At 48.5% G+C, this 10148-nt stretch overlaps 1 protein-coding gene across 8 annotated transcripts in view; it reads left to right on the top strand.

The window, feature by feature from the left end:
- Window positions 1-10148, top strand: part of LIN54 (lin-54 DREAM MuvB core complex component) — a 37686-nt gene that overhangs the window by 172 nt on the left and 27366 nt on the right. The window contains exon 1 of one of the 8 annotated variants that reach the window (XM_080591958.1): window positions 10-195. The exons of 1 other annotated variant lie outside the window; for it this stretch is intronic. Coding sequence is in view for 5 of the 7 variants with exons in the window: in XM_080591954.1 (XP_080448080.1) it covers window positions 1760-1865 (106 nt within the window). In the remaining 2 variants the exon portion in view is untranslated. Of the gene's footprint in view, window positions 1-9; window positions 196-304; window positions 1866-10148 lie in introns of those variants that run through there. 6 more of the 8 variants (XM_080591959.1, XM_080591954.1, XM_080591952.1 and 3 more) reach the window with 6 other exon arrangements.

Raw genomic sequence — 10148 nt, 5'->3', positions numbered from 1 at the left:
GGAGCGCTGACAGCCGGCGGCAGGGCGCAGGCTCGGCCCCCGGGGGCCCCTCCGCCGGTGCGGGGCGCTCCGTGAGGGGCTGCGGGGAGGGGGAGGCCCCCCCCGGGGCCGGGGCAGGTGCGGCGGGGCCGGGCGGAAAATGGCGGAGCTTTCGAAACGGGGCCGGCGGCTCCCGGCCACCCCCGCGCCGCCGAGGTGAGGCCCCGGGCCGGGGGGGGGGGGGAGCCGGCCGTCGGTGGCCGTTAGGGGCTCGCGGCGGTGGGTCGCGGCTCCTCAGGCGGCCCCGGGAGGCTGCAGGGCCCCGGCCGGGCCGGCGGGGAGGAGCCGGTGCCCGCCCGGTGCCTCCCGGGGCCCGGCCTTTGTCTGAGGGGGGCCGAGGCGCTGAAGGGCCGGGGGCGGACTCCGGGGGGGCCGGGGGTGGTCTCTAGGGGGCGAGGAGCAGCACAACATCGGGCTGGGGGTGGTAAAAACGCGGTGCCTCGGGCTGTCCCCTCACCCTGCTTTGGGGGCACAGCGGGGGCAGCCCCAGGCGGCTGCTAGCTCCAGTGCCTCCTCCGTGGCAGGGATCTTCCGTGGAGGGACCCCCCCCCCCCCCCCCCAACAAAACGCAGCAGCCTGTCCTTCCCCAAAACACCCGCTGCGTGCGCGCCCCGGCAAGGAGAAGCTGCTGAGTGCGTGCCCCGTGCGGATGTGCGTTGGGCGACGGAGCGGAGATGGGAGCCGGCGCTGTGCTGTGGGCGAAGCGCTCCTCAGGGCTGCCGGGGACACTGCTGGAGAGGGCAGCCCCGGCAGCTTCATGGCTTAAAAACGTCCTTCGTGCTTCCTGTAGTGCTATCGGTTTCAGAAGTTGGTTATGCAAGGCTAATTGTTGAGATTACGTATCAAGAACTATCTAGTGTTGTTTGTTTTGCTTACACTTGTGTGCGCGTTCAAGCCCTGACAGCCTGTTATTGAACACTGAGCGGTTCAGCTTGGTTTCTCAGAAAAAGCAATCCCTGGTTTCGGGTTGAGGATCTGCTAACCACAGGTCAGCTGGAAGTGTGGCGATGGACAGTGCTGGAGGATTCCGGCCTCAGAGATGCTGACACCTCACGTGTACAGCTATCACCTTCTTTTAGATTTTGGAAAGCGCTCAGTCTAAGCCCCTTGGTTTCATTTCCTTTATGCTTGTTTCAAAAATATTTTATGGGAGACGTAGCAAGGCACACTACAGAGGGTTGTTGAGCTCTGCTTCTGCAACAAACTGTGTTTTTTTTATGTCACTCGCTTCTGTTTGTGCTCTGTTCCCTTCCTATAATATAGAGGTGGTCCTTTCCTACTTCAGATGTGCTTAAAAATGCTTTCTAATGTCCTAAAGAATCTGTGTATTGCAGTGGTGGAGTTCATTACAAATGCCCAGGAGAGAATCTCCTGGGTTTTTTTTCTTCTTAGCTGCAGGACCTCCCAGAGAGAAGTAGAAAAAGGTCTAAAAGGTTTGCTTCTAGGGCTTGTGTTTTAGCAGGCCTTACTCTTTAGTAGCTTGGATTACTCTGCCACTTAGAAAACCTGCAAAGCAGCATGGGGTTCCCAGGACAGCCTACAACCGGGCTGGCTAGCTTTATAGTGTTAGAAAACAGAAACATTTGTCTTACATGGGAAAAAAGAAGACATCCAGAATAACCCCTCGATTGGCAGTGAGACACGTAGCTATGCAGCACGACAGGTCCACATTTCTGATGTTCCAGACCCAGGTACAGACTGGCAGCTCCTGAGCTCCTCCATGTGTGTCACTGCCCTTTGCAAGCTGTACTTCTGCTCTCAAAGACGTTCCCGCTCTGGTCAGAGCTCCATCCCTACTTCTGGGTCATCTGTACTACGAGTTCCAGGTACATACACAGCCCCCCTGTCTGTTTATCCCCTGCTTGTTTCTGTTCTTCCTTGAGGTAACTGCAGTGTGCTAATGGACACATGAAGCCTTTCTGAAGAAGGTTTTACAAGCCTCTTTAGATGAATCTGATGTTCTTGGGATAAGTCATCTTCTGGTTTTCCTGGGTTCTCTTGTTTCAATATTAGTTTTACCAAAAAAAATCCCAGTGGTCTCATGACTGCCTATATAATTTAATCTGCTCTTTTCACCCCCCTCTCACTTTTATTTCTCTTAAATGAAACAAGAGACCAAATCTGCAAAGCAGTAAAAGCTTTCTGTTAGAAAACATAGTTAATTGTAAATATTGCAGTGTCTGGGCAGAGATTTCCTGCCAGCTTTCATAGTTTTGCATTTGTTTTACCTTTTTTTTTCTATATATTACTCTCCCATTTCTTTAGGAGGCTTGGAACACATGCCTATGCATGTTCACAGCACTACTTGCTGCTGATGGCTCAGCTTCTCCCTGTCGGTTCATTCCTCTTGCATGCTTTCCCTTTCTCTTATGCCGCATAAGCATTTAGGCAGCTACACGTAGACCACGCGCCAAAAGAGTGATCTGCATGAATCCCGACCCGGGCTTGGTTGGAAGCTGGAGCAAATGTGGGACAGGCAGCCTGTCACTGTACGGCCTGCCACCACGGAAGGACTTGGTTGCGCTGCCCTCTCCTGCTGCTCTTGCTTGCTTGGAACTGACTTTTTTGCTGCAAGGTGGCGCCGAGCTGAAGCATCCCCGTCTCCAAGCACAAGCTGTGCAGGGAGTATCAATGCCAAGCTGCGAGGGGCAGGGAGGAAGGGAGATCGCTGGGCTTCCCTGGGACCCCAGTCCAGCTGGGTCACGTGCTTGGGCGAAGTTTCTTGCTGTGCCTCTGGCACTCACAGCTTCTGAGCTGACCTGTCCCATACACTGACCTGGCCGTATCCGTTCGTGGCTCAGGGGAGTGGGGTCCTGCTGGGTTAGCATGTGGCAACGGCTTTGCCAGAGGCCTGTTGGACCCCAGCATCAGCAGTTGGAGAAAGGAGGGCTGCGACAGCCTCGGGTTGGGTTTGGAAGGCTGGATCTAACCCAGCTCCGTTCCTTGATCTGTTCCGTCCCTGCAGCTACGGGGGAGCGTGTTGGGAGGGAAATGGATGGGCAGATGCCAAAGGAGGACAGGAGAGCTTGAGTAGTAGTGACGGTGTGGGGACTGGGAATATAACCAAGTAATGCTGACGGTGACATGCCACACAGTGATCAAATTTGCAAAAGATGATATTTGAAATAACCATGAAAAGATATTCCTCTGATGTTTTGCGTTATTAATGTAAGAGAAATAGGAGCAGGTGCTTAGTAGACAATTGCCAGTTTGTTGACAAATAAGGGTTTTTTTTGCTACTGGTGTTCCTTTTGAAATCATAATGGAAGCCGACATGACCCACAACTTGCCAAGGGAAGAAGGATCTCCTCGTGATTGCTGAGTGGGCAAGTGGATTCAATTTTTTCCTCAAGCCCTTCTTAAGAAAATGGCTAGCACCTCTTGAGAGGGATGTGAGCCTAATCTTTCCCCCCATTAAAAATGAATGAACCAGCATAGTTGAAGTGTGCAGTGTAAAGCTGTCGCATGCCGTGGGCCCGAGGTGGGTGACTTCCAAGGTGTACAAGTTGCCGCGAGGCACACCTTGTCCGCAGTGGGACTGCACAGGGCACCGTGGCAGGTGTGGTGCGCAGCAGACCATGCAGTCTGGGAAGGGGCTGCTGCGCCTCGAGTGAATTACGGTTGCCTTGGGAACCTTTATTTTGAATTTTGTGCCTATAGCCGGATGAATTTATGGCGAAGAACATGAAATGTCTCCTTAGATATAACACCTGATTTTTTTTTTTCTTGGTGTTCCTTGCAGCTGATGAAAAAAAAACTGCTACTTACCCGCATTATGTAATAAGCATTTGGTAAGGAGCAAGGTGGTTTTTTTGTACAATAATTTGCATTGGCATGGTATTTGATAAATCTAGAACTGTGTTCCTCTGGGAAGGATGCAGACCAATTCCCTCTATCTTGTCTTCTGTAGACAATGGCAAAGAGAATGGACATTATTTTATCTGTTCCACATGGGTACTTTTTTTTTTTTTACCATGTCATCACGATTTGTTTTCACTTTGTTGTTACATATACAAACATACTGAGTTTGCAGGCTTAGATTAGTAATTTTTTCTCTTATCTTTGTTAATTTTAGCTTTCTTAGGAATGCTGTTTTTGAGACACGTATTTTTAAGGCCATCTCCAGTCCAGTAAGCTGAAACAAAAGACCCTCTGTTGAAAAAAAAAATAAAAATGCAGTGCTGGGTGATTTTGTAGTTCTCTGCTTTACAACAAAACAAACCCTGCAATTTTGAAGACAAAACATGAAGCAGAAAAGGGAGTAAGGAAACGGGGAATGCATAAAATGAATGAGGCTCCTTTGCCCGTTGTTGAAGCAGTGGCAGAATAGAGGGGTTGCAAATAATTGGGCAAATTGTGTAGTACCCTGAGATTGCCTACACGCAGTCATGGTCTTAAATGTGATGATATAGTACCGGCCAAATCTTGGCTATACATATGCTTCCCTGAAAGCTTTGCTGGCAAATGAGAGGAAAGATTTTGACTGTCAAGAGTCTGTTTAGAAGTGCGTTTTCCCTCTTTTTGCACCATTGAACTTTGTGAGTTTTGGTGACCTGGAACAGTTGATGTGTGCTGTACTTAGTGGGCAAAAAGATTTGCTGTATTCTTGCATCTAAGGAAGTGAGTTCGCATGTTCTTTGTCTTGCTTTGTTGTATAAAATGACCTGATAAAATGGTTTCTCTAAGATTTTTTTGCTCTTGAAAGCACCTTACACCAGCAAGTGACCTTGTCGCCTCCTCCTGACCTGTGGCTTGTTTCTGTGTTGCATGGGCTGCTATTCCGTGTCCCTGGCACTAGCCAGAAGGCGGCAATCTGTGGGAACTACAAGCCTTGGATTTTTATACTGTTAATTCCAGCTTTTCTTGAACTAAGGTTGTTCTGTTTGCTGGGGTAATGTCCAGAACTTTAAACAAAGTAGCAGCATTTTGGGTTTTTTGTCTCCTACACAGAATGGGTTGGTGCTGGTGCTGCGAACTGCCTGCAGCGCTGGCACTAAGGAGGCTGTAGTCGGTTTAACATCTACAGGAGGGAGGAAAGGTTATTACTCGAGTTGCCTGTGAAGAAAAAATTACCTGTTGTATATGAGGTATGGGCTCTACTGGGGAGAAGCAGAAAATGGAAAGGAGGGAGGCTACAGGGGAATTTTTACCTTGTCTGTTGGAACAACTGGCAAAAAATAAGAGCTGTGTGACTACACACAATCTCGTCTTGCCGTCACTTACAGTCTGCTGTTGCAGCCAGGCATTGGCGTTGTGGACCTTGGTTTGAGGCAGAGCTGTTGCGGAGCCCAACCTGCGCTGGGCTCTGGCGGGACATCGCAGGGTGCCGGCTTCTTCTGGGCACCTCGGGCATCTTTATCACGGACGGTGGCGCAGCACGGCAAGGCCACCCCGTGGGACGGTTTGTTGGTGCAGTGCTGAGTCACGGCACACAACCTGCCGCAGCGGGCTCCTTGTGCACAGCCAGCTCTGTGTCTTGCCCCGCGTGACAGTGCTCATCTCCGACTGCAAAAGTAGGAACCAGCGGCTTGCAAAAGCTTCTCTACTACATGGGTTTCATACGGATACTTGAGAAAACTTAGCAGTTGGTGTTTGTGTTATATGTATAGAAGCTCTGGGACCTTTTGTGATGCCATCTTCAGGAGTGTGAGAAGCTTGCATTGGAAGTGGAAAAGAAACCAAGATTTTGCTAAAATTCTCATTTCACCTATTGGATTGGTATTTTGTCTCAAAATCTTAATGTGATTAAGACTGGCACAAAAGCCAGTCAGATACTGTACAATCCTGGTTATTCAAATAAGTTTCTTTCAAAAGCAATTTGGAGGTCTTTTATCTAGAGATTGAAGTGGGAGGGAGGGGTAACGGTGTTTTTGGCACCAAGACCTAGTCATGGTTTGCCTGCAGGCAAGCTATTTATCTTCAGCTCAGTCCTGTGAGCGAGTACACTTCTGTACTTGTGAAGTTGTCATGCTTAGTCCTGTGGCAGCTGCTGAGATCTGCAGGTAGGTGTGTGGGTTTGGGGCAAATTATTGCCAGAAAAGACTCAAATGATTGCATAGGACACGTAAGGAATAAAGTTTTCAGTACAAAATGCTTCATTGTGCTGTGTTGTAGAGTATTTCTGGAAGTGAAATCAGCGTTACGCGTGGTTTAATTTGCGTTAGAATAAACAGTGTAGCGTACTTAGCCTTCTGACTGGGCAAAGGTGCTCAAGTACCCGTGTGATGTACTGCCTCATCGTCACTCTTCCCCGTTCGCAAAGCCTCAGTAAAGTTGGTGGTTTCCAGTGCTGTTGTGATGAACCTTTGCACATACGTAAAGTGCTAACATGAACTCGTGCAGGAACTGTTGGCAGCAGGTCTGCCCTGCAAAGGTGCTCAGCGTGATAACACCTCTTATGAGTCTGTGGGGAACTCGCTATCAAGCCTTAAACGGCAGCTTCCACGCTCCTCGTTTTGCTGCGTGTTTGGGGCGATAGCACTGTGGGGTCTGAATTCTGCCGTAGTCTGAACTTGGAAAGCAAGACCAATTTCCAACTATATTTAACAGACTGAGAAGAAGCACTTTTCTCAAATCTGCGTTTCTGGGGCCTATAGATTTCACTTCTCTGGTAGTTTTCCGGTCAAGCTAAGTTCACTATGGACATAGTCATTTTGACGTCAGATTGTTCATGCTTTACTTTCGGACTCCTAAATATTCACAAAACTCAAGTATGTTCATGTTAGTTTCAGGGTATTTCTTTTGGTCTCACCACAAAGTTTGCATGGAACCTAAGGTTAGAAATGCTTCGTTAAATGTACAGACCCAGATTCTACAGACAGGAAACTCAGACTGTTCATGCAGCAACACCTTTGGAGCGTATTTAGTGATCATAAGAACACCTGTGAAGTTCTGTTTCTCTGAATTGGTGCTGTTGTGTGTCATGAAAACGAGGGCTATGCTGTGCAAGCCAAGGGAAGGGTGAAGGGAAGTGTTCTGATTTTTGGTTTCCATTTTATTTTTAGTTTGCATTGAAGCTCTACTTGGAAGTAGAATGTTGTTTCCCATTACAGAAAGCAAACTGAACCGCTTTGAAGTGTTGTGCTGCAATAAATGTTAGAAGTGCCCCGTTCTTTCCTCCAGGGTTGCAGTAAGCAGCTGGCTAAACAGGCAGGGTTGAGCCTTATCATGCTGAAGCAACCTACCCAGTGGTTCCCTTCTAAGAGGAAAGGAGGGCATACAGATCCATACAGAACCTACTTCAGTGGTCGATCCCATGCACACTTCTGTTTGTTGGTAATGGGAGCATGAAGAGCTGTCCTAATTATTTCATTCTCTGTTTGAGCCTTCTTAACATGGACATGCCACTCAGCTGTCAAATAAGCACGTATCAGTGTTGTTCTGCAACATGGGGCCCTGTTGTGTTCGCAGGGTTCACATATCAGGAACGGCTTTGCTCCCGAGCGTGCCCCGGACTTGCTGTAGCCACAGCGAGGGTGAGCCCCTTACGGGCACTGAGCCCTTCTTGTGGAGCGGCTTTCTCATCAGCTGGTCCACGATCGTCCTCAGAACCAGGCAGGAGTGCATGTCTTACACTTGCAGTGAGCCACCAACAGCCAACACTGAAAGTGTGGACCGAGGGGAACAAACTATTTGTGTATGCAAGTTGGAAATGCAGATTGGGCACGAGATGCAGACTAGCGTTAGTAAAACGGCCTAGATTTCGGCCACCTTCTTAATGGATGTGTGACTAGTGTGTGGGCCATGCCTAGGAAAGTAGCGTAACCTGTAAGTGGCTGGGTTTTCTGGTTAGGATTAACTCAGGAGAGAAGAGTCTGGCATGGCTTTTTCAGTAGTGCTGCGTAATACCTCTTTGTAATCAGCCACGGCTAGTGCCTTCTTCTTTGCTCGTCTGGTTTCATAACTGAAGGAGCATTTGGGCCATACGATGCTTTCTTCTTGTGGTGAAAAGGGGCTGTCCAATCCAGGTGAGATACCTGAGGGTTTTGAAGTGATGGTCTTTTAGAAAGCACATGTGTACATGTAATGTAAGTCAGGCGCTGACAACGTATGTGACATACTGTTTTCATCAAAAACTTGGCTGTGGCTTTTTCCCCTTTCTTTCTAGCTTCTGTTTCACATGAAAGGGTTTCTGACTCATGGGGATTTTTGGTCATGTACTATGTCGAAGGTCTTTGTTAGTTTTGTTGTGAAAATTGCTTTTGTGCTCCGTGTGTGTGTAATCTAATTTCTGCGGTAGCTCACTGTGATGCCTTGTGTGGGAGAACTCAGTCTGATGTGGAGAAAACAGCTACAGGTCGCAGGACAGCTGAGCCCATCAGCCTGTTTGCATCGGAGCGGTTGTGGAGAAGGAAAGGGGGGGTGGTCACGTTGCGTGTGTCGCTTCTGAAGCTGTGGGTACCGTCAGATCAAGGCTTTCTAGTAAAGGCAGTGTATTTCATCTGTCTTGATAAAACACTCCTGTTTCAAGGCGAATAGAAGATGAATTTTACTCAACTTCAAGCAAAGAGATTTGTGTTGTTGATTGCGTTTTTGTGCTCTTTTTTAAGCAAGTCTGTGCAGAACAGTTTCTGTTCCTTGGTGTGCTTTTTGGCTTGCTGTTCTTTATCTGTCCCTGTCACTCTTTTTATATGTCAGTGACCGCAGCATGGAAAGCTTACTTCCACAGTTGAAGTGCACGATGCTTGTTTTCTGCCTCCGTGCCACGTGCTGGAAGTTGAGGAAGGGGAGTGGGAGCAGGTGGAGGAATGGCTTCTGCATTTTTCCACTGAGGGGTACTTGGATCTCTTTTTTTTGTGGCAGCATCCAACTAGTCAATGCCGAGTAATTTTACACTGCTTAATCTCTAGGTATTAAGGCAAAAAAAATACATTCAGCTCGGCAGCCTTGTGGAATTTTGAGATTGCTGCTATTGAAAAGTGTGCGTGAGCCAAAGCTGAAAAATTGAGAAGCGTTTAAGCACCTAAATTTTAATTGCATGTGGCTGGAAGTATCTCACATTTCCCAAGTGAATAACTTAAAAATTGTGAACCGTAATCATCAAGGATTCATTCTGTATTTCCACTGCTTCCTCCTGCTCTTGCCTCTGTTCGATTAAGTGGATGTAGAAATAGATTATTATTTCTTTTAACTCTTAATAGATCAGCATACTAGGAATATACTGATTTTAATATTGTAACTTTATACAAATATTGCGAGGGTTTGGAGTTGTAAAATCCTGAAATATGAGGTGCAGCCTGCAGACAGTTCCCCCGTTGCACCTCTATTTGGCAGAGAAGCGTTGGTGTTGCCACATTCCTTTGCAGAGGCCAAGCACTCAAAATGTTACCCCTTTGGTATCAGCCAGCCCTCAGTAGGAAGGTAACAATCGTTTGTGAACTTTACAGACCTTTGGAAAAGCCGTGGCGGTGCCAAGGGGCTGCGGAGACGCTTGTAACTCTGCCACTGCAAGGATTCAGAGCAGTCTATTTTCTGGTTCAGGACCTTCTAAACTGTATCCTGTTTTTCACCCTTCAGGAAGAAACTTGCAATAATGTACGGTCATATTGGCATCTGCTCGTGGTGAGTGATGCACAAGCTAGTTTTATAGCAGTTAGTTGTACAGATGGTACAAGTCCCCGTGCCGTTTGTCCCTTGGATGATTGTACCGGCGGTCACCTCATCAGGGTAGGACTTCACTCGGGTGTTTCATCGTTCCTCCTCTTGGAAGGCTTTTGCAGTCCATAGCTCAAGAACCCAAAGGTATTTGCACTTGCTGGCTCCGAACAGCGCTGCACCTCAGCACACAGCTCTGCTCCACCTTCAGGTGGCCGCTGTGCCTGGCAGGGGTGCTTGCTTGCCATTTGGTTCGCTTCGTGGGCAGCACATCTGGAAACCCCAGAGCCATCCCTGCCACCAGGGGCTGTGTCGGATGTGATGCCTTAATGAAGCTTTTGGGTTAGGGCTTCACTTTCCACTTCCAGGCGAGAGCTTGTGCACAGGGCATTGCTGCAGCTGCACCCCAGACATCCTGGTCTCTCAGCCTTCCTGTCAGAGCATTTATTTTTCCCCTGGACAGTTCTCCTCACAGTGCAGAGCCCTCGCTGCTGGCTGTGCAGACTGGGAGCTCA

This window comes from Anser brachyrhynchus, assembly GCF_964034855.1.
Source record: "Anser brachyrhynchus genome assembly, chromosome: 4".
NCBI classification, from domain to species: domain Eukaryota; kingdom Metazoa; phylum Chordata; class Aves; order Anseriformes; family Anatidae; genus Anser; species Anser brachyrhynchus.
This window is presented reverse-complemented; position numbering and strand designations above follow the sequence as displayed.